Source organism: Callorhinchus milii, unplaced genomic scaffold (genome assembly GCF_018977255.1).
Source record: "Callorhinchus milii isolate IMCB2004 unplaced genomic scaffold, IMCB_Cmil_1.0 Scaffold6, whole genome shotgun sequence".
NCBI classification, from domain to species: Eukaryota; Metazoa; Chordata; class Chondrichthyes; order Chimaeriformes; family Callorhinchidae; genus Callorhinchus; species Callorhinchus milii.
The window spans coordinates 15536030-15561467 of record NW_024704747.1 but is presented as its reverse complement, the minus strand read 5'-3'; the positions used below and the strand labels follow the sequence as shown (position 1 = coordinate 15561467).

Sequence of the window (25438 nt, the reverse complement as noted above, 5' to 3'; positions counted from 1 at the left end):
TTGTTTAATGAATTTAGTCATATTTTCTTTCTTTTGTAATACAAGCACCTCCAACTGCCATGATAAGCAGCTACTTGTGCCTGGGTTACTTGGGATAATAGAATGCTTGCAAAAGCAGTTGATTTTTGATAGCCTGCATTCATTGTTTCATATCCAGCATATCTGTTTGATGAGGGATGTTAGTGCCAACTGTTGTGGAGGTGATTCTGTACGTTCATCTAGCTATCCATTTCTGCATTATAGAAAGTGTTTATATCAGAAGATTTCATCATTTGGTTCTGTGGAAGATCTTGGCGCACAGTTTCCAAAATTAAGTAAATACTGAAACGTTTTAAACTTCTTAGCTTATTAGTTAAGCTAACAATGTATGTATTGACCGAAACATAACAATACAGTAATTGAACTGGAACAGCAGCACGTTACTGTTGAAGGTATTTGATATGCAATGTAGTCTGACTGAATGTTTTCAATGAATATCAAGTAATACTTGACAGCTTGTTTGTAGTGGGTTCCTGCACAGAACAGAACAAATTGCAAATATAATACAGATATAATATGGTAGAATCTAACTTTAAATTTTGTGTTCTAATGTGATTTTGTTACAATTAACTTAATTTGAAATCTGTGAGGTAGAATGGTGGTTACATTTTGTGAGGAAGCAAATTGTACATTGTAATATCTTTGGTATAAGAGAAATTTTTCCATGGTATACGTGTGCTTTAAATAGAGACATGTCACTATAACACTTTAGCCTGGGCTGTTTGCATTGAACTTGCTGATGAAATGATCTTTTCAGAAGAGCGTGAAAGACCCTTGAATTGGCTAAATATTGTTACACTGCTTTAAAAAGTGTTGGTCTTATCTTGCTGAAGAAGCAAAAACTAGTCATAAAATGTTTTGCTTTGCATTATTTCCTGTTAAACAGGTTTTAAAATGCATTATTGCACATGTATCATTTTAAAGTGATTTGCTAGAATGAGTCGAGTCATTTTGTCATACACTTTGAATGAGCTTGTGCTGCAGTCTCTTGGCTTAATGCCCAAAATAAATGTAAACTCCTACATGCAGGAACCAGATACATTCATTTACTAATGAAGATTTTTTTGTTAACAATCCAGCTGTGACTGTTGGTTTATGAGAGCCAGTGGTGGTTACTCCAGGGAAGGCTACAGCTGGGTTCTTAAAATATTGATAGACGTTCATTAACATAATTTAGCTATCAGAATAGAATCTGATGATAACCTGAAGTGCAATATTTGGGATTGGATGTTAAGATATTTGGTTCCTAAAATGTTCTTGGAATCAATTGGGTATTTATAGCAAGTTGGTATATCAATGATTTAGTAGGTAATTGTGTGGAGCCAGTTTGATTGATTTTTTTTTGGTTGCTAAGATGTGGTTTTGTAAATAATGAGCAGTGTACTATAGGAATGCTAACTATTTCATAGGAATCCCCTGTCTTTGAGGCTGCATGTCAAACAGATGGATCTGCGACTTGGATTAGCCTGTGAAAATCTTGCCAGATGGGTAGCTGCCAGAAAGAAGGCTTTGTGATCACATCTCATGATACTGATTCCGATTGGCCTAAAAGTAAATCCTGTTTGGGGTGTAGATTGTGTAACAGTAGGTATTGTAAAACATTCAAATAAGATATGAAAATCTCTTGACCTCCGAAATGTAAAGTGCATACATTTTACATTTCTTGTTTGTGTCAACTAAGTTTGAAAGCAAGTGCTGAATCGGATTTCTTTATTGGGTTGGATTTATTGTCCATTAGCATCCTTGTGCATTAGAAATGATACAGTTCTATGTATAGTACAGATTTTTTTGCAGGAAGAATTGTTAGAATTCTAATCAATTTTTTGCTCGACTCCCATCAATAACCAGCTGGATAGAGCATAATGTAGTCAATATATTATTAGAAGTCTTTCACATTTAATATTAATTAATATAAATGAATTATAAATATTTTAATTGTGTATAAAAATAATGAAGCTGGTCATTCAGTAATTTGCTGCCCATGCATTAACGTTTGGGTTATTTAAAATTCTAATGTAGTTTGGAATTAACAATCTTTCATGAAAATGAGGGTTAACTTATTACCAGTTCTCAAGAATAAAACCTTTTTTCTACGTTCTTACACAGAAATAACATGAAGCACTTTAGCATTTGTTTAGCATGATTAATGCAGAGTAAGGCTTAAAAGAAGATGAAGGTGGGGGCATGTCAATGAGCACAGAGGAAGTGCTGCTTCAAGTAAATGCAGCCAAAATAATATCTGATTGTTTCACACGGTGTTGTGGGCTTTGTCCTTGAAAGTATGAGATGTGAGGTTTCCTGCCTGTGAGGAAACCTTGCAGCATATCCAATCATGTTTCTCATTGGCTCCAGCATACATGTGGTGTTATAGATAAAATACAAGACAGGAAATAGGGAAAAATGTGCTTAGCAGCTTACACTAAACTGCCCCATTATATACAAGCTGTTTGTGTGATGTTTCTGAAAGTGCATAGGCTAGGTTTTGAAGCTGATAAAAATACAATTACAAATAGAATGTTTCTGAGATATTACAGACACATTTGCTATAATATGTCCGTTATTTGAAGATAAAGGGTAAAACCAGTAAGTGTAAAATGAATACAGTAGCTGCCTTTATTTTCAAGATTGAAGACCACAAATTTAGCTGCAGCTACCAAGGGTTTCTGCTCTTCTCCCCCATTTCTCTCTTTTAAGAGTGCAGTCTCTTGCTGGTGTACAGTTCTATGGGGAGCATCAGTTCTCTGGTACTTGGCAGAAATGGCTATGTATGATCTAAAATATTGGGTGTTGACAAGCTATTTGACTGAGGGGTGAAATCAGACCTGGTCTTCGAATTGATTTGCACACGTGAAGACCTTTTTTCCAGTGCGGATCAGCTGGAGAAAGAAACCTGACTTCTCCCACCTGATCCAGATAAAATAAATGCGCCTAAATGTAATTTTTTTTTTAAAAAATGAGAGAATAAATCAAATAACTTTACCTAATTTCACTCAGACCTCTTCACTGAGGTGGGGTCTCCGTGGAGCTGAGCTGGCTCCAAAGTGACTTGTTTTGGCAATGGAATGTCGGAATCGAGCTAGCCCTCTGCAGTGGCCTCAGAAGTCGGGTTCTAGTACTAGGCAGATCTGCTGTACTCCAGGGCACTGCAATGATAGCACAGGAAGCCTGGCTCATCATTATCAGGACTTGGAAGGACAGACCAGTCTTTGGGGGCAGGGAATCATTCCACTCAGCTCCTGTTAACCCTGCAAACCAAAGGCTTAATAGGTGGGGTGGTCCTAATTGGACAAGCAGTGGGAAAGCTTGCCAGACAATGATACCAATGTCACGTGATGCAACAACAACTTAACTTATATAGCCCCCCCACGCAGGGTAGCATCTCAGAGCGCTTAATAGTGGCAGAGCCGGACTCTGAGCCGGGGTGGGAGCAGGTGGCCGTAAGCACGGTTGAATAGGAAGATTGTCAGGCAGGACTTGAAAAAGGGAAGTGAGGGAGCAAAGTGGGGGGATTGAGGGAGAGTTTTCCAGAGTTTTGGGGCGTAGTGCCTGAAAGTGCGTCCTCCGATGGTAGGGCGGAGGGTGCGAGGGACGAGCAGGAGGCAGGTGTCAGGGCAATAACCAGCCTGCAAGGGCTCGAGGAGGGAATGGAGGGAAATGTGACCGAAGGTGACCTGCAACAATTCGTTCTAGTACCTTGGCAAGGAAGAGTAGGTTGGAAATGGGATGGTAGTGTGAGAGATTGGAGGGATTGAGGGTGGGTTTTTTAAGGAGGGGTGTGATAACAGCGGTTGTCAGGGGGAGTGGAACAGAGTCTGAGGAGAGAGACTGGTTGACCGTGTCGGAAGACAAGGTTGAGGGTGAGTTGAATGACCAGCAGCTGGGTGGCGACCGCCATTCGGGTGATTGTGGTTGAGGCAGCAGGGAGAAATAGGGGCAAAGGAGTGTAAGGATTGGGGAGTGGCAGGAGCCGTGGTGGAGGGAGTCTTTGGATTGTTGTTTGCCTCCAGGATGACTTTAGAGTAAAAGCCCGTTTTGGCCTGAGAAAGGGAGAGGTGGTCAGTGCGGAGGTGCTTGAGCCACAGCTGGCGGTGAATCGTGAGGCTGGATTTCTGCCAACTGCGCTCGAGCGTCTGGGTTTGTGTTTTGAGGGAGGGGAGATGACTGTTGTACCAGGGTGAGCTATGCGATTTTAGCTAGTTAGACTCCAGCAGTACCTCAATAGTACTCTGGGGTCCTCAAGCCTTGGCTAATGCCAACCTGCACCTAATACTTTTTGGAATTAGCTAAGCAGGGTGTGTTCCGCGAGGGAGAGAATGTGCATTCTGTTCCAACAATCTCTCTAGAATTTCCATGGTAAAGGTGGGATGCATGGAATTCTCAATTTGGTTTGGATACTCTTAAGATAGTGAAGTGTTTCCGTATATATCAGACACCCAGCTGACCAAAAAAACCTCTTCACCATGTTACTGGGCTAGTCAAAGAATCCCCCGCATTTGCAATTAAATTCAGTAGTACATCATGATTCAGTGTTATGGCATTATTGAGGATACTTTCAGTTAATGTGCTTTTTGTTCTACACAAGCAAATTTTTTTTCTGGAACTCCATTGTTGTTTGATCATGCTTATGTTGGATACCTTTTTGTTTCCTTCCTTTTTTTGCTTACTTGATAGATCTTGGTAAGTGGTGCAAGTATTTGCCTTTGCAGAAGTACTTTCTACAGTCCATTCAGGATAGCTTCAGCACAGGAAATGTCTGAGCATCCTGTAAAACCTGTATTTCTTGATTTTGATGATTTGATGTGGAGAGCAGGGTTGTTGTAATTGGGTTTCTTCTGTTAGAGCAACTACTGATGCTTTTCCTCAAAGTAATTTGTGTCCTATTGAGCTTTTGTTATTTCTATCTGCTAACTGCAACCAATTGGAACACTCTTTTTGCAACCGTTCAGATAATATTGTTTTAGGTAAATAACAAGGATTATAAAGTAGTAATTTTTTTGGCTGATCAGCGGGTGTCTGACACATGCAGAAATCCATCACCATGCTTAAGAGTATCCAAACCAAACTGAGAATTTCATGCATCTCACATTTACGTGGAAATTCCAAAGATAGGTTGTTGGAATGGAATGCACACTCATTCCCAGGAGGGAGGCATCCTGTTAATGCCGAAAAGTATTAGGTGCATATTGGCAAGAGCCAAGGCTTGGGGTCCCCAGCGTGTGTGTTGGGGTATTGCTGGAGTCTAACTAGAGAAAACTGAATAGCTTGCCATTGATATTGCTGTCTGGCAAGCTTTCCTGCTGCTTGTCCAGTTAAATCTAAACCTGGCAAATAAAGATCCATTAGCCTGACCTCAACATTAGGAAACATTATGCGGTCAGTCATCAGAAAGAAGGTGGAAGATTACCTATATTAAAAAAAACAACCTAATAATTGACAACCATCATGGGTTCAGAAAGGGTAGGTCTTTGACCAATTTCAAAGATTTTTTTTTAGGAGATGACAGCCTAAATTGACTGTTGTAATGATGTACTATGATGCAGTTTACCCAGACTTCCAAAAGGTGTTTGATAAAGTATACTTGAAGACTCCTCCACAAACTCTGGTGATTGGGTATCAAGACTAAGACATGGACATAGATTCAGAATTGGCTGAAGGGAAGGAAGCAGAGAGTCTTTTTACGAGAGCTAGGTCAAAATGGGGAGAGGTACAAAGCGGGTGCTAAACAGGACCACTTCTGTTTCTTGTATATATTAATGACCTAGATTTGCAGACCCAGTGTAAGATAGCTACATTTGCAGATGACACCAAGATTTTTTTTGGTGGGGGTAGAGGGTAAACTGGAATCAGAGGAAGCAACAAAGAGAGCTTGATAGGGTATGCACGTTGGCCGATAACTGGCAAATAATATTTACTACTGGTAAATGCAAGGAACTACATATAGGATCCAAGAATAGGAATCTCAAGTACTCCATGAATGGGATTGAATTTACCAAGGGGGAAGCTGAAAGAGATATAGGGATGTTAGTTGACTCAGACAGCAATAAACAAGGCAATGTTGCCAATGTTTGCACAGCAAGACCCGACAAACAACCATGAAGTTAGTATGCTGAGTGAGAGGATGTGTGGGCATTAGGATTGCAGGAGACTGCCTAGTTAGATAGGTATAAGATCGGGAAAGGATTTGAAGGTCAGGACAATGATTGATTTGCTGCAGTATTTGGGAAGAAGTGCACCATGGTCACATGGCAATAATGGATGTGAAGAGCCCAATGTCAGACAATTTGCAAGGTTTTCGTTATTTTCCCTCTTACTCACTTTCTCTTTGTCTCTTTTTTCATCTTTCCCTTTAGAAGGGTAACTGTCAATACAGTATTATGTTGTGACATTGGAGGGTTAAACTGAGATTTTGCTGTTCTGACAATGCAAGAGACCTTTATGAAACTATTTATTCAAGATTCACATACCAACCATTTGTTAGACAGTGTCTGTCATTACCTATAAATGTGATTGATTACTAATAAGAAACATGGTGGACTAATGTTGCTTCTCACTGACTGAGTGAAAGGCACAAAGACTACAGCCAGCATTAAGATCTTCCTCTGGTGGAGATGAGCCTTGGCATCATTTTCTATCCAAACTTTCTCAACATTCTGAATTAAGGAATAAAGATAATTGTATCCTTAACTCTCCAAATTGCATATTATACCTTTTAAATGTTGTCTTCCGGGTAAAGTGCATTTCTATTGGAGAAACTATATTTCTCCTTCACATCCGTGCCATGACCTGCTCTGCCTTCCCCCACTTCCACAACATTGCCCAACTCTGCCACTATCTCACACCTCAGGCCGCCGAAACCCTCGTACATGCCTTTATTATAACCGGGCTCGACTATGCCAACACCCTGCTTGTAGACCTTCCTAACTCTTCCCTCCACAAGTTGCAGATCATCCAGAACTCAGGAGCTCATGTCCTCTCCTACACCAAGCTTTGTGACCCCATCACACCCACCCTTGCCCGGCTCCACTGGCTCTCCATCCCTCAGAGGATCGAGTTCAAAATTCTTGTCCTCGCCTTCAAGGCCCTGCATGGCCTTGCCCTCTCTGACCTACTGAACCCTTATCAACCTGTCCGCTCCCAGCTCCAGCCTGCTCCATGTCCCCTGCCCAGCCCGCCCCACCATCGGTGGCTGGCCTTCAGCCTCTCTGCCCCCACCATCTGGAACTCCATCCCGTACTCCCTTCGCCTCGCTCCCTCACTTGCCTCCTTCAAGGCACGCCTCAAGACTCTTCTCTTCGGCCTCCCTTCTGCCCTCCACCCTCCCTGATCCCTACTCCTCCTCTGTCCCTCCCGCTGGGGTCCTAATTGCTGACTGTTCAGCACAAATGTAAAATTACGAATGTATTGTATGATAATTATGCCAGTTAACCAAAATTTAAATAAACATGTATCCAAAGAAAAGCACTAGTTATGTTCTGATTGAATGTGAACACTAATTCTAACATTTGCTTTGCTCATGTTTGCAGATAGTATTTGGCCTATGGGATTTTCTTTGCTTTTCACTGAATGTTCAAACTGTCCAATGATTGCAATCTGATATTTACCGATGTAATGCCCTTTTTGTGTTCTGAGAATATTCAATAGTACATTAACATTACTTTCCAGTGTTCACAAATGATATGACACATTCATAATTTTTAATATGGGCATTTACCATTATGAATAGTAAGGTCTGCTGCACAGTGACACTATGACTAGTATCTTTTCTGACTAATTGAGGATCCTCAGAATATTTTACTAAGATTCCTGTAATTTCCAGATGCTAAACGTGACTGCTATGTTAGTTTAGAAAATTACTTGAACAATGGAACCTTTATATATGAAGGTGTTGCCATCATCTGCTATCTCTCTTGTTTTTTTTGGTCAGCTGGGTGTCTGACACATGCGGAAACTCATCACCGTGTTTAAGAGTATCCAACCCAAGCTGAGAATTCCATGCATCCCACTTACACATGGAAATTCCTGAGATAGATTGTTGGAATGGAATGCACACTCTCTCCCTGGAGGGACGCACTCTGCTTCTCACAATACTGTCTCATCTCCAACCTACCCTTTCTTGCCAAAGACCTGGAATGCATTGTTGCAGGTCAACTTTGGTCACAGCCCTCCCTCCACTCCCTCCCTGCAGTCTGGTTTTCGCCCTCCCCACCGCACAGAGACAGCGCTTGTCAAAATCACAAATGACATCCTCGCTATCCATGATCAGGGCTCCCTCTGTCACCTTGTCCTGCTGGATCTCTCTACCGCATTCGACACAGTTGACCACGCCATCCTCTTCCACCGCCTCTCCTCCCTCATCTACCTTAGTCGGACCGCACTCACATGGTTCAAGTCCTACTTAACCAACCCCCTCCATTTCATCTCGGCAAATGGGTTTCTCCTCCCGCCCCTGCCCGGTCACCTGTGGGGTACACCAGGGCTCCATCCTTGGCCCTCTTCTTTTCCTTATCTAAATGCTCCCACTGGGTGGTGATGTCTGCAATCACGGGGCAAACTTCCACATGTGTGCACACACAATCTACTTTGCCTCCTTCAATACCGACTCCAGGTCTGCCGATGTTCTATCAGCTTGTCTGGCAGACATCAGGTCCTGGATGAGTGCAAACTTCCTGCAGCTGTGGAGAAGACGGAAGCCATACTCCTTGGCTCCTGTCAAGGTCTTCGCTCCTGCAGAACCAGTGTGCAATCTAGGGTCCTGGTACAACCTCCAGCTGTCCTTCCTCCCCCACATCTGACCAGGACTGCCTTCTTCCAACTTCATCACTGCATTGCCTGCCTCCAACCGTACCTTACCCCAAATGCAGCTGAAAAGCTTGTGCATATGTTTGTCACCTCCCGCTTGGAATACTCAAACACGTTCCTCGCTGGTCTTCCCAGCTCCACTATTCAAAAGATCCAGCTCATTCAGAACTCTGCCGTCAGCATACTTAACTGCACCAAACTCCGTACCCATATCTTGCCAGTTCTGGCCAGGCTCTACTGGTTCCCCATCACCGAACGGATCGACTTCAGGATCCTAACACTTCTGTTCAAATCCTTTCGCTCTGATATCTCTCTGACCTCCTCACTCCCTAATCCACCACCCGGTGCCCCGGCTCGACTGGCACCAGCCTCCTGCTTGTCCCTTGCGCCCTCTGCCCCACCATCGGACGTTGCACTTTCCCTGCACTCAGTCACTGAGTCTGCCGTTCCAAATCTTGCCGATGAGCCAGGAACTGGATTACCAAGATGATTTCAGCTCCAAGGACACCCGATTTACCTCTCTTCCTCCTCCCCACCACCGGGAGAATAGTTAGTAATTGGTCTCTCTACATCGGACAAGCTCGGCGTCAGGCTTCACCACCTTTAAAAGCACCAAGATGCTGCATTTTGTGAAGGCCACTGTATAAGCGGCAGTGCCTCTCTGCCAGCCAGTCATGGTGCATTCCAGGCGCTGCATGTATGAACGTGTGTTCACGAACACGGACTCCAGGTAACACTTTCCAGCAGCTGTCGCCCCAAGTCTTGGAGTTTCCTCATCTGCTATCTGGCAGACAACTGCTTTCAGCATAGTGAGAGGACCTTTACAGGACAACTTGTCCAAGTGCAATATCGTGTACCAGGCTTACTCTGCACCAGCTGCTTAATCCAGGTCCTCATGCGAGGTGCCTTGTCAAATAGGCGTGCCCACTGTGAAGCCACCTCTGCCTCCAGGGTGCTTAACGACAGATCAGTGTAGGACGGAGCCCTCCATTCCTGCAGTCGCTTCCCATGTTTGGCACACATCCACCTCTCTGTTCGATGGATCCAAGGAAGCCTCTCCGCTTCATCCCCAGGAGCTCGGATTCATAAAGGACTGTTTGCACATAGGTCTTGAATCGTACAAACTTGACCTGCATTGGAACCTTGGTGTCCTTAAAGAGGGATGAGCAGAACCAGATTGCCCTTTGCCCCTTCTCAGGGCGGTCCTTCAGGAGGGTGAAGGCTGAAGTTGGTGTCCACCGTGAAGTACTGATAAGAACCAGCGTTTGAGACTGATGCCCCCTGTATCTTCCAATCCATTCTCTCAATGTCTTCCCTTGGTCCATGCAGAACCATGATTCTGGATTTGGGGGCACTTATCACTGTGTCCCACCGGGTGACCCAGTGTGCAAAATGGTGGGTGCAGCGCTGAAGGTCCCCAGGGGAGTCCACCAGCAGCACAATATCATCCACAAACAAAGATGCTGTAATCCTGTCAGAGAGGCCTAAAACAAATTAACCAATTCCTTCCCTCTCAAAGCCATCAAACGCGTTGTTGATGAACACATCGAACAGGGTGGGTGACAATGTCCAGCCTTACCTTACCCCCTTTCCAGAGGGATGGGCTCATTGAGTCCACTGATGACCCTTAAATGGATCTTGGAGCTGCAATACATATTTCAGATAAAATCTAGGATTTGGCCATTTACTCCCATGGCTTCCAGTTTCTTCATGAGACTTTCACGATATTGATCAACATAAGAGTGATACCATGTTGAGAGATGAGGATAATCTGGTTACAGATATCCCTATAGTCTCTGTCACTTGAGTTCTTTAGAGTCACTCAGAGGCATGCAATAAAAACTAAAATCCTCTCTCATACACACACGTCGTTTTCCAGCCCCTCCCCCCCCCCCCCCCCCCCGTGTGATTTGTTTGAAACTAGAAAGCCTGCTCAATGCGATTGAATATGGGACTCAGATTTTTTTGTCGGGCCTAATGTTCATGGGTCATTTGCAGCCCCGAGGCTATGCATTGAACTTGAATCTCTCTACATAGGGTTCAGTGCTCCACTTGGATATTCAGAATCTCAAGTTTCCTGTTTGAGAATTGCTGCAGTCTCTGCCGTGCTGTAGCATTACCAGGTTACTTCACATGAGAATATTAATTCTGGTCTCCAGTGCAGGAGCACTGTTGCCAGAACATGAACATCCTAACAGCTGCTTGTGTATCATTGTTCTCTTTGTTGGATCTGAGCCCAAAATATTTCTGCAGTGAGGTTTATTTCTTGGCTTCTTGTCTGAAAAGGTGGAAAATTGTATTTGGGGGAGAAAAATACCAAAAATTGTATTTGTAGCAGTGTTTTTGCTACACTGGGACCAGTGGCGAATAATGTGATTTAGTTTGGATTAAATAATTGTTCGCCTTTTCCTTTTGCCCTAAATGCTAGTGCCATTTTTATGCTGTCTCTTAAACACTGGCCTGTTGTATGAAGAGGCTGGCTGTGCGGGTTTGGCCGGCTTGTGAATGGGGAGGGACTCTGTGCACTGCAGTCATTGTTAAAATGCAGGAGAAGCTGGGTTGGCGCTGCAGTAGTACATCATGTGACCAGGAGAGGAACATTGAGCATCTTTGGGATTTACAGATCTTAAGTATCATTGCTTGACTGATTGACTACAGCAAATGGAGAGGGATTTCCTAATCATAATATCCATCTAGGAGGTGCAAATTATCAGCTCAGCAGAAAATTTTGTTTAATTGTTTATAAGTCAATGATCAGGCAACGGCCCTAAATCCTAATTTATCTGGTTGTAACAGTGACAGAATTTGGAAAATTAAAGTATGTCAAAGGTAGAGTGGCATGGATGAGGTAACACAAGCATGGGACAGTAAACCAGGCAGAAGGATAGTGGTTATCCCTTTGTCTTTAATTTAACTGCCCTCCTCCCCCTAGCATTGTAATAAGAATTTCACAACAGCAAAACATTTAAAAAAATAAATTCAGGGAATAATGTATGAATAATGTATAATGTGATTGGTCATGGATTTTGGCTAGTGCTGGATTTGGATGGGAAGTGGATTCTCATGACTTTCTTCTGATGCATTTCTTTAATTCCATTTTGTGTGATTTAGCAAATTAGCACTGGAACAATATTTCTCATGAATTCTGATTTTGTATTCACATGTATTCCAAAAGCTGACATCCAACGTAATTAAGGTACTGGGAAGGTTGGAATCCATGTCTATTGTGTTCTTTGTTGTTGTATCATTGCCTGAGTACTGTACAGATAATGTAACAACAATTTTAAAAAATTTAACTGACTGTTTATTCTTTGTAGCTCATTTTCTGGAAGGGACACAAAAGATGTTATTAATTGTGGTCTTTAACTGTTCAAACATCTTTATTCAACAATTGTTTTCAGCTAGGCCAATTGATTGGTGAATACATTTTTAGTGATCGTTGAGGTGCACTGCTCATCTCTCTTTCTAGATAGTTCCGGGATGTTACCCTGCATGAAGGGTGCTATATAAAGGAAAGTTGTTATTGAATCAATCAGAGTGGTATTGCTGCCAGCCATGGACATGTCCAGCACAGACACGATGGGGCCAAATGACCACCTTCTGTGCTCTAAATTTCTATGGTTCTACAGTTATGCTGCATTGTCTGACCAATTAGTTGAGAGTCAGGGAATATCTCTTTCTGCAGTTTTAATTACTGCACTTGATTTGTTGATGAGCTAAGGGAATTACCAACATCCATCATCAAATTCAGCAGCTTTTTTTCTTTGCGCAGTGAACATTGTTTTCATATACAGTATGTGTTGTCCCGAGACCTAACTGAAGTACCCGTATTGTTGAAAATACAGTTAATCAATACTGTATGTGGTGAAAGGGTTATTGGGCTAATTATCAGAACAATACAGATGAAAGTTGGAAGGATTTAGGTTAGCTTTCACCGGGAACTGCCACGATAACCCTTTGTGAGTACTGAATGATTGTAAAAGCTGGTGTGATCATTGGAAATTTGCAGTGGTTTAATTTTACAAGTAACTGAAGCATTGCTCTATTTGCCTGAAAATTAGAGACTTGTTTGCTATGCGTTACTCACAGTCCTTGACAATCCTAAGTGGTAATTTAAGGGCAGACTCTGCAAGTCTCTGTCACCTCTAATTCTGATCAAATGTTATTGTCAAATTTACTGGATGTAGGTGCACTTTTGTCAAGCACACCAGTAATAATAATCATTCACAGGATTTTACTGTAAAGTGTATTCACTTCATGCCTGTTTGTGAGACATTTCCGTGCAGAAATTTGCTTCTACGTTTGCCTACAAAACATAAAGTCACAACACTTTACAGTAAATACTGTGAAGTGCTTTGAGACACATCGATGACATAAAGAGCTGTATCAAATACAAGGATTATTATAACTTGCTGTTCAAGATATGAAAATAATTAGTTGCTGTTTCACTTCTGCACATGTGACCATTATATGATGAGGCAGTATGGGTTGTTTTTTGTGTGCCTCTGCTTGTGACATCCAGGACTAAAATTCATAGCAGATTCACTGGTAACTGCTTCAGTGCAAATTGAAATGCAATTGAGCTGTGCGTATGAGAGGCACGTGAAGGACCAATAGCCCTGGAGCGGAACAGCATAAATTATCAGTCCTCGGTTACTTCTGACCTCCTAAACCCTGTGGCTCAGCTGTTGTTGCCTCATGCAGTTGTGTCCTCAGTTAGGCGAGGGAGGAAGAGGTATCAGACTGCCTTTGTCGCATCTAATAGACCCCTGAAAGCTGAGTTGAGTGTCAGCAGCTGCTTACCCAAGTGCACCAGATGTGGCAAGAGGACGTGGATAAGTTGAGGAGGGGGGTTCCAGGCAGGCTGCTTGACGTTCTGATCCCAGAGGCTGTTATAATGCTTTGTTTTTTAGGAATAATTGCATGGCACAGATTCAGCCTCTGAGCTTTTGAAACTGGAAACAAAGAGGCTCGGCTCTGTACTGTCTGAGCACACTGAATGGTATTGACTGATCCAAGCTCCACATCCAAACCGTTGACTTTAAGTCTCTCACTGGCTGACTGACAGAGGTTGCCTTGCTACTGCTTCTTAGTGTACCTTATTCTTTATTATTTTTAAAAAAGAAAATCCTCCAAAGCCCTAGCTTTCTGTCATGTTGTGCCTGTTGCTCTTTCAATGACATTTAAATCTATATGAAAAATCTGGTTATCAGTTACTATTACCTGCTTTATTTTGATTCTTGATTTTGACAATCGACTGTTTGCAACAAGGAATTCTGGGGATATTGACAAGATATTCATTGAACTTTAAACAACGCAATAAGGTATGGGAAGCTGCCTTTGTGTCCAGTTGTAGCAATAGTGTAAGCTTGGATGAAATGTGTGTTTTTCCTGTGAGCCTCCTGATTTCTAATAGGGTGTTGCTTTGAAAAGAATTTATACTTTTAAATGCTCTTATTCCATTTGGTATATATTCTTTACATTTCTGGCATGTCTGTGATATGAAACTTCTTGTGATGCCACAGTTTAACCAGCTGGCAAAGTGGAGCAATCTTATAATTAAATAAATGTTCAACATCGCTTAATTTTCTATTAACTTTGAATTACTGTAAAGTAAATTTTGGTAAGAATTGTCATTCTCCCCCCACCCCCCCATCTTTCATGGCAATTGAATTGTACCCTTAACTGAACAATTTATTTTCCAAGCAGTTGCTATGTACATTTGCAATAAACTCCCACAGGTTGAAGATTTGTTTGCAAGGCTTCTATACTTGTCCACTCTTCAACCCTTCACAAAAAACTCTTTATCTGCTTTGATTTGGGCCTTGTATATGTTACTTTGTTCTATGCTATTTCACTGACTCGTTCAAATGATCTTTAATCTGATTAAGCTAGTTTTCTGCATTTGTTTTCTGCCCAGTCCCTATAAATTATTTCAAATCATTCCTTGAGTGAAAACATTGAAGTCTTTTGACTTTGATAAGTCATTTTATTAACCAATTAATAAATCAAATTGTTACTAGCTTTTTATTTTACTGATTGATACCTGCAAAGCAGAGGAGGTTGAACTCTTAGTTAAGGCTTCCGTTTGTACACTGACTCTCAAGAAGAGTGAAGTGTTCCATCACTACATCTGCTAAGACAGCCTCAAGATGTCATATGTTTAATTCTGCTATTATGTAAATATGTAGAATTTTGCTACAGTCTGTGTGCCAACAATCTGTGATGTTCAAGGGTTAATGTAGCAGCAGACCCATCTGCTCTAGGTTGGAAAGATTGCTGGTGAAATACAGACACAAGATGATTTTTCGACTGGCTAAAATTTCCTTGCGTTTGTCAGGAGACATTTGGGGAGCAGATCATTAGAATTTCAGTGAAGAGTATTTTAAGACTTTCAATTAAATTCTCCTTTGTGGAATGAGAATCAGGTTTAAAAAAANGCGTGCTATGGGACTTGTGTAATTCACCCGATTTTCCACTCTGAGAGATGCTGTGTGTGTTGCATTTAGATCCTTTCAAGCACTGGAACCAAAACACGTTCAGGTTGTTGGATATAAAATTTGCTGGGTCTGGTATCCTTTTGTAAATACACTTCTTCACAATTTGTTAGTATTGACTGACTGGAGCTGACTAGAAATAGCTTTTTTTTTCAAAATGTTGAAAGATATTTTTATTGTGGATAGTGATCTTCATCATGAAATGTATTTTACTGTGTTACAGTAGATGTGTAAAATGCAACTTCCTTGCAGTACTTTGAAGAGCCACTTAAACATACTAATTGATACCGGCCCCTTTGTGGATAAGCAAACAGTGCTGATAATTGGTCATTATACAAATTGACTACAGTGCAAACTAAAACATTCTGCCATCGGGAGTTATACTATCTGTACAGTACCACTGTGCCAACCCTGCTCTCTCTAACTATAACTTTCACTCTTTCTCTCTCTCTTTGTCTCTCTGTGTAATATATATATTTATCTGATTCACATTTAATCTCCTTTAATATTGTCTCTCTATCCTTTTACTCACTCTTATTGTTAATAATAATCCTTTCACTTGATGTAGCACTTTTCCCATAAGAGAATGTGTCAAATCGTTTAGCATGACGGGATAAAAAAAAGACTTAATTTTGTGCTATTACATGTGCAATATTGTACCCAGTTACAAAGGACCATTTACTTCTCAGAAAATAAAGGCTATAGATATCTATGTTGGAGTCCTATAGCTCAATGGTTAGAGCACTCGCTTTGCAAGCGAGAGACCTGAGTTCAATTCCAGGCAGAGGGCGAAACCTTGGGCAAGTTTGCTTACTCCACACAGAACCTATTAATAATCCCTCCAAAACCCAAAACAATAATAAATTGGTCATTTTTAATCTACGACTGTTTGTGGGACATTGCTGTGTGCAATTGGCTGCCGCGTTCGCCCACAGATATACAGGCAATTCAGAGTGTTCTGTGAAGCGCTTTGGGACGTCCTCCCGACGTGAAAAGCGCTATATCAAATGCAAGGATTATTATTATTATTACTTATACCGAGTGCAAATAGTCCTAATACATAAATAGTAGCAGCAACACAGAGGCATGTGAGCATCAAGTCTTGAGTATCTGGATGGTTGGCTTGACATCTCACTCAAGCCTTCTGTCACCATGGGTGTGGTGACTGACTTTCGAGTGGGTGATGGCTGGGGAGGTTTGTATTCATATCGTATTTCACATTTAAGATGTACAAAATATTGAAGATTTCCTGAGGTTGTGGTTTCCTAAAGGTGAATGGCATAGACACTATTTGCTGCACATCAGCCAAAAATTAGTTATACCCTTGTTGGGTATTCTCATAGTGGTGTATGTCTATATTTACTTAGTGTAACATGTTTCAATTTACTCCAATCAAACCACTTCCCTCCCACTGCCTTTGTAAAAATAATGCATTAACTGGTTTCTCTGTGGATCAGATTGGTGGATTAAAAAATGGTACGTGAATCTGGTTGATCTTGCAGTTCTGTTTGCACAGTTTTAATTGGCGCCTCACGATTTCAATATTTAGAGGACTGTTCATATTGGAACATAGATATCTATAGCCTTTACTTTCTGAGAAGGAAGTATGGGAGACCAATGTCGATGTTTACTGGAGAAGTCACCATTCATCCAATTAAGGTTTTTGGTTGTTAAATCTGTTACTAATATTGCACACTACTAAATTCTATGTAACACTGGTGGTAGATGGTAATTTGACTTTGTTTGAAATAGACTTTGAAGCTTTGAGTAATTCATTTAAATGTTAATGACCAGCAATGCGCCATAACCAGATCCAATTGTGAATGTCTATTGAATGACTGGCACATCCATTTTGCTGCCTTGTGGTAATGCAAGTATTTTTTTTTCTTATGTTTCACCATTTCTTGACTGAATAAAATAAGTAACTTGTCTTTGGTCTGGCTCTGAAAGCCTTTAATTTTAACTACGCCCAATCCTCTATAAGCTTTCAGTTATAACACTAGCTGAAATATACCCAAGATCTTTAATTATAAGTCAATCAGTTTTATATATAGGACAAGATTTATGTTGGAATATGTTGCAAAGCAATAACAAACCTGGATGTTCAAGTGATCTCATCACTATATAGGGAAGTTCAAACATTTTAATGATTGTAATTTGAATCCCAGTGTTGCTGCTTCAAATTGTGCAAGTTTTATTCCATTTTGACCTTTTTTTAGTAAACCTCATTGCAAATCATAGGTTCCTATTTACTATCTTATGTGATTGGAATGGCAGTGATCAACTGCATTTTGTGACTTTGCTTACTACAGAGAAATGGGTATATTTAATACTATCGCAACTTACATTGGCATGCGAATGGCCTGTCAGATCTGATTTAACATGTCGGTGATTTACATCCTTTTTAAAATTCAATGTCACTTCTGGAGAATTGGGATCTCATTGCACATTGTTTATCTAGGGTCAATATTGAATTGTCCAAGATCAGATGTAGGACGAACCTGATCAGGTATAGATTAAAACTTCTCCTTTGCTCCCCAGAAAGTGACCTTGGGCCTCCTAGCTTGCCCATGAATTCCATCTCAAAGGAAAACTTGAACTGTGTCTGTGTTATTGGGTACTTGTCCGATCGCTGGCTGAAGTAATCAAAGTTCCCTGTTAAACCTTTCAACTGTTCCGGGACTTGCCGTAAGAATCTTCGGGCTTGTGACGGGTGTCATTGTGATAACACCATTGAGTCTGCTGTTGAGATCTGATGCTGCTTTGCAGTCCCAAGTACACAGTGAACGTGAACTCTGGATGTGCTGGTCAACTATGTAGCCAATCAATCCAGTCCCCCAAGTTCATTACTGTACGGTGATTACCAGGACTGCTATGTTATTCTCTGAGTATAAGGTTTACTGATAGAATATTGTTATTGTTCCACCAACACTGTTTTCTTTCTTTTCAGGTGATATCACTCAGAAAGGCTATGAAAAGAAAAGGGCCAAGCTTCTGGCTCCATACATCCCACAGACTGTAGGTAAGGTGAACATGATCAGCAGAAATGTTGAGAGTATAATTCATTACCTTTGAAATCCAGGCACTTGAACAGTGGAAAAATAAGTGGGATTAAGCATTTCCACTGTATTTTCTAGGATTGCATGAAGAGTGTTGAATAGTATAGATAATTTGCTGTTATTCCATAGAAAAGTCTGTCCTAAATTGGCATATTTCTGGATCAAGAGCATCCCTATTTAGAAACATAACTAGGGAAGGAGTTCAGCCCCATCTGTTTGGATGTGTGTAGCTATAGCATTGACGTTGAACCTAACTAGGTATAGAATATTGCAGCAACAACAAAATTCCATTTGTATAGCGCCATTCACGTTGGGAGGACGTCTCAAGGCACTGGACAGACAGAGTTTCGGACCCGAGCTGGAGGTCGGAATTGGGGAGGGTGGAGGACAGTGGAGGAAGCCGGGTGATCGAAAGCGGTCGAAGCAGAGTGTCTTTAGATGAGTCTTCAAGGAGGCAAGGGAGGGGGCGAGGTGGAGGGACTGCGGGATTGAGTTCCAGAGAGTGGGGGCAGAGTGGCAGAAGGCCCACCTGCCAGTAGTGAGGCAAGCGAGGCGGGGGACGTGAAGCAGGCCGGAGCCCACTGAGCGGAGAGACCGAGCAGGATGGTAGGGTGTTAGGAGGTCACAGAGGTAGTGGGGAGCAAGACTATGGAGAGCTTTGAAAGAGAGATAGAGTTGGATATTATCCGCATATATGTGGAAGTTGACTCCATGTCTGCGGATGATGTCACCAAGAGGGAACATGTAGATATTGAAGAGGAGGGGACCAAGGACAGAGCCCTGAGGAACGCTGCACAAGATCGTGCGAGGGCTAGAGGAGAAGCCTTTTGTGGAGATGAAGTGGAAGCGGTGTGAGAGGTACAATCTGAACCAGTCAAGGACAGAGCTGTGAAGGTTGAGATGTGGTGGATGAGGATAGAGTGGTCGACAGTGTCACAGTCAGCAGAAAGGTCAAGGAGGATGACGCGACAGAGGGAGCTCTGGTCGCAGATGGACGGAACGTCATTTTGCACTTTGACCAGGACTATTTCTGTGCTGTGTACTGTCGAAACCCGATTGGGGGGGAACATGAAGGGAATGGTGGGAGATGAAGCTGGGAAGCAACAACTTGTTCCAGCACCTTGGAGAGGAATGGGAGGTTTGAGATGGGGCAGTAGTTTGAGAGTAGAGATGGCAGGGAGGGCTTTTTAAGGATAGGAGTGATGACGGTGTTTTTTAATGAGATCGGAACAGGATCAGTGGACAGGGAGAGGTTTATGATGTCTGTGTAGAGGGGCACGGAGGTGGAGCTGGGAGGTAAGGAGAGGGTTAGCGATGGCGTTGAGGGTGGTCGGTTTCATGCAGGTTTTAGTCGTGGTGAGAGAGGAGTGAGAGACAGGTTCAAAGGTGTGAAGGGAGAGATGGGTAGGGGCCGGGGAGATGGGAAGGGTGGGGCAGACGGAATGGCAGTGGCAGCTGAGCGGATCCCCTCAACTTTGGATTCAAGGAAGTCCATCATCGCCTCACAGTTGGCATTTGAGGTGAGGATGGGCAAGGCGTAAGAGGGTGGGCAGAGGAGCTGGTTGGTGATGGAGAAGAGGAGCCTGGGGTTGTCCTTGGCCTCCAAGATTGTCTTGGAGTAGAACGATGATTTAGCGGAGGCGAGGACAGAGCGGTAAGATTTGTTAAGGTCCAACCAGATCTGCCGATGGACTGTTAAGTTTGATTTAAGCCAGGTGTGTTCAGCGGCATGCACCTGTGCTTTAAGTGAGTGGAGCAAATGGTTTGAGCAAGGATAAAGTACAATCACGTGTACAATATTTTACTGCAGACAGCCCAGTGGTCTATGACAGGGTTGCCTGAAGATAATCCTTATGTTTGATATAACGCCTTTCATGTCAAGAGGACATCTCAAATTGCTTCACAGGATACACTGTGAATGGGTAGTGACTGGATAAAATTTCATGACAAGTATTCAAAAGGAGCTAATATGCGTTGAGTGATCACAACTTTTATATACATTCATACTATCTTGATTGGCTAATCCAGACTTGCTTCCTTCCTTCAGTTATGGATTAACGTCTCTGTAGAAAGCATCTATCTAAAATGGAACAATTCAAAGTAAAACTGATTTTATTTGTGTGAGTGTAACACAAGGTTCTATTTGATGATCTTGCTGTTCTCTAAAGTATTTGTCCTCACTGCTTGTTCAGGGTCAATCTTCCAGTCCTTGAGGGCTGATGATGCAATACAAATCCCACAGCTACAATGCATCCTTCATCCTTCATATGCCAGTAGGATAATAAATGTTAATGGGGAGAGTTACAGAAAAAAACACTTCTAAGATATTTTGAATTTAGAGAAGTCCTCTTGGGTGTAGACAAAATAAAAGCATTGGGGATTTCTGGTTCTTACCCTTGATCTTCAACTACAAACTGCTTCTCTAGATTTATGTTGTGTTGCATGTGGAAGGGGCGAAACTTTAGGCAAGTTTCCTTACTCCACATACCTCTGTTTAGCTAGCCGTATGTAGCAACCAGCCTTTAGTCAATTGGCAGATTGCTTTCTGTGGGTAATAATCCCTTCCAAAAAAAAGGAATGAATTTGGTCACTCAATCCATGACTGTTTGTGGGACACTACTGTGCACAATTGGCTGTCGCGTTTTGCCCACAGAATACACAGTCACTCCACTTTACAGTATTATTCTGTGATGCGCTTTGAGATGTCTCGACGATTTGATAAGACTGTATATCAAATACAAGGATTACTATTATGATACTTTTCCTTGTTTTATTTAAGTATCAGGCTCTGATTTCATGACATGCATCAAGTTCTTTGAACATTTTCAGTCCTGTGTCTTCTATTTCTGACAAAACCCTGTATGCTGTAACCTACCTGCTATTATCGTGTCCAAATTCAAATAAGGTTGATTGTATTGGTAAAAATTATTCTGGCCCAGCATCGTCTTTGTCAGCAAATTGATAACACAAGTTACACTGGCGCACCTCCACTGCTGTCTAGCAGTCCAGAGTAAACTAGCTGAATGTTACGTTTGATTTCCTTTGTGATATTGCTTCATTTTCTTTAAAAAAAAGGTTCCTGCTGATTTGCTTTCATGTGCTGCCACTGCTATTAAACACTACACAAGTAAATTCACCACATTTTCAGATTTTCTTCCTTATTTAACTTGTTCATCACTGACCACTAATGTTGTGTCAGCAGGTCTGCTTGGTGGATCTTATTAATTTTTTTTATGACCTTGTGCTGGATTTTGTGCATCACTAATGTGAACCTGCTTTACATTATAGTTTTCATTGATGTGCAGATTCCTGGTGTCCTCCAATGACAGGAAGCTTTTCAAAATTCCCCTCTATTTTTACTCATTCCCACTTATATTCATAGACGTGCCCTGCGTTGCTTAGAAGGCATTAAGTTCTTCAATTAACTACAGAACTCAATTGAAAGCAAATAACAACATTGAGGATAAAGATCAAAGGTGTGATTTAACGTCCTTAAATTCTCTACAGCAGAATAGTACGTACAACTTGTAACCATTTTGAATTCTAAGAAAAGACTTTTTAAAAAGTACTATGCTTATAACTTTGCAGCTATTGAAAGAAAGTGAATGCGGATGGAATTTTTTTTTACAGATAATGCAGTCTTTGGAAAGCCCTTTGTGAGTTGATAACACCTGACATTCTTCATCTAAGTCTGCACTCTGTAAATTCTCTGTTTTTTTCCCCCCTCCACTCCCCCAGCTAGATTTTGCATATCTATTACGCCATCTTATCAGGCTGCACTGGCTCCCAATTCACTGACTCCAAGGGCATCAGTTTCAAATTTCTCATTCTGACACCATCATATTCCTTCATGATCTTGCCCCTCCCAAGCTTTGCAATCTCCAGCCATACTCTCCTACTCATGCTTGTAGCACTTCTAATTCTTGTTTACTGTTCATTCTTTACTCCCTTAGTCCCATCGATGGCCAGGTCTTCAGACAATATTTCCCCGCCTCTGGAATTCTTTCCCAAAAGTGCTAATCTTGCACCTTCTTCTGCCTGAAAAACCCTGTTAAAACGTTGCTTGATGATTTTACCTTTGATCAACTGCCTTAAATTTCCCTGACTTTCTTTCCTGCTATTGAGATCTGCATCGTTTTTGTGAAGTACTTCAAGATGTTCATCTTAATTGAAAGGTGCTATATAAATAGTGAAAGTTGTTATTAATAATATCCTCATGAATGTTATCCTAATGTATAAATGAAATTACATTGGGTTGTCTGATTTTGACATTCTTCATAAAATATTTATATCCGAACAAATGTAATAACTTTCTATTGGATCTACAAATAACATTGTGAAAAGTGATCATCTTGCAAAGTTTGGAAGATTATTTCAAATTTTATTTACGTCCAGTTTCTTTCTGATATTTAACCTATTTCAAAGTGGTTCGACATTTGTTAATAAATGCAAATTGATTTATTTATACTGGTTGAGAATAATAATCCTTGATTTGGTATAGCGCCTTATCACGTCTTTGAGACTTCTCAAAGCGCTTCACAGAATATACTGTAAAGGGAATTGACTGTATATTTTGTGGGCGAATGCAGCAATTCAATGATCTGTTTCAAACAAAATCATACTCCAGTTTCGTAGTAGTTTCTTTTTAGCTAAGTGAACATTAAATCATTGTTGTTGTGCTTTACTGCTGTTATAATTTTAGCATTTTCTCTCCTCCAGAATGCCATGAAAGTGGAACAATTTGTTTAGTCTAAAAAAGGAATAAATAACAGAATCCAAAATGACCTTGTTGCCAATATAAATCAACAAAAGATGTTTAACATTGTCATTTCTCTTTCTCCCCCTTTTCCTCCCCAACATAGACATAATCAAGGAGCTACAGAGGGATAATTTGATCAAGGCATGCTTATCAGGTGACTTTTTCACCGAGCTCATAATCTGTCCTGGGGGAGAGCTGCATTGTCGGTTGCTGTCCTTTGGATGAGACCTAAACTGTTTAGAAGGATTTTAAAGATCCTATGAAGCTTATTTAAATAAAATAATCCTTTCATGTTAAGAGGACATCTCAAAGAATTGCACAGGATATTCTGTAAAGTGTAATGAATGTGTAATTTGTAGGACAACTCGATAACCAATTTGTGTGCAGCAATGTTCCCACAAACAGTCATTTTTTATTTTAGGGATTGTTGGCTAGGACACTTGGAGAAATTCCCTTATTTGAAAAGAGAAGGAAGTTTATTCTGATGTCTTCCAAACAAATTGACAAAATCAGCATTTGACGATAAATGTTCACTTTAAAGCAATTTACCTGCGAAGTGCTTTGAGACTTTTCAATGATAGACATTATATCAAATGCAAAAATCATTATAATATGATTCCACACTTCAGAGCAACTCTTCCCACTACACTAAATCCTGCGCTGTCAAGACCAATTGGGGGGTGGGGAGGAAATCTGGTCTTGCGAGCCAAAATTTCTAAAGTGTAATTACATTGCCAATACCGGCATTTTTTGGCGCCAGCTTTTCTCAGTGCTGAAAAATGTCGGTACTGGCATTGTAATTTCTTCAATTCTACAAGTAGATGATAGTGAATAAGCTATATTCTGTTCGCGGTATTCAATCCTGTTTCAAAGTTGATATCCCTGGCCACTGAAGGCCAGCAAGGACGGTGAGGCGGAGGTGGGAGTTAAAAGTGAGCTGGCAGGAGTCAATAATCCTGTATTATATAAGCAAGTTCCCCTGTTGTGACTTTACTTTGACTGAAATGTAAATATTTCAGTATTTTCTGATGAGGTTTAAAATTCAGTAAAGTGCTGTTATAACAGGGCTATCTAATAAGGTAGGACCTTATGTGGATCTTTGACTGGCTTCAGAAGCACTAACCAAAGATTGTGCCTGGTTATGAGGCCTGTTGGGATTTTATGTTCCCTCCCCATCCCCCTCAAGCTAGCATGTTGTATCTGGGTTCGCTTGTACTTGTCAGAATTGTAGGAATTAGTATGAGGTTGGTCAACATTTATTTTAATAATTTATGCCAATTATAATAAGATGACCCCAAATAGTTTCAGGGTTTTCTGCAGTCCTGTTCACAAAACAGTTTGCCTGTTCATCAGATGAAACCCATTGTTTCATTACCTAACGTGTGGTGCAGACGCTGAAATTAAATAGAACTAAAAAGGTTAGGATGTGTTTTTTTTAACCACGTTTCTGCATTCTGAAAAGTATTGCTTAGATTTAGGCATTGTGAAAAGCAATCCTCAGCAAACAATTAAGGGAAAATGACGTATAGTGCTGAGAGATGGTTAAATATTTAAATCATTACTAAGAAGCATGCCATCAAAGTGGTAGTTTCTTTGAAGATGGCATTGTGAAAATTCCTTGAGGGTGATGCATAATGTTGGTGTTCTTATGTGAGGTTTACATATCCAGATGAGGTCATGAAGGAATGTTGATAACTGAACGGATTGCTTTGTAATGTGATTTTCAGACATTTCAGTTATTATGGAGTCTTAGCTTTTTGCTCACAATTGACCACCTTCATAAAAAAAGTGCTATTTGTTCTTGTCCAGTTAAAACAACTGGACTCCTTTTCTGTTGACCTTTCCCAGAGCTAAGCAGGCCAAATGTTGTCACCAGCCTTTTGACATTTGGTGACTTTAGTAGCTAAGAATGTACAGTTTATATCAACTTGTATTTTTATATCACCATTTACAAAAAAAAACTTTATAAATGTTCACATCAAGCAGGGAGAGTTGACCAATCTATTGAAAAAAAAGCACAAATAAATATCTAGGAGGTTTTTGAGGCTGAGAAATTGTGAGGCAAAGTGGTTTTGAATGAATAGTTCCAAAGGTCTTGAATTGAATCATTTGAGGTAGTAGTTGTCAAGGAAGCTTCATGTATGTGGGGGTAATGAATATGCAGTCTTGTGCAGGAAAGAACTTGTAGTGCTGTGTTATGGATCGAAGTTATTGAAGAGCAGAGCATGAGAGTTCAGGAAAGAATCCAATGCCTATCAATATACTGAAAGCATGGATGGGGCGAA

The 25438-nt window shown here is 41.1% G+C and overlaps 1 protein-coding gene across 4 annotated transcripts in view; it reads left to right on the top strand.

Moving 5' to 3' along the window:
• Positions 1 to 25438, top strand: part of LOC103176851 (disco-interacting protein 2 homolog A) — a 122021-nt gene that overhangs the window by 27504 nt on the left and 69079 nt on the right. For 2 of the 4 annotated variants that reach the window (XM_007890643.2, XM_007890642.2), the window contains exons 2-3: positions 18286 to 18357; positions 23257 to 23307. In XM_007890643.2, the coding sequence (XP_007888834.1) occupies positions 18286 to 18357; positions 23257 to 23307 (123 nt within the window). The remainder of the gene's footprint in view (positions 1 to 18285; positions 18358 to 23256; positions 23308 to 25438) is intronic. The other 2 variants (XM_007890645.2, XM_007890644.2) reach the window with 1 other exon arrangement.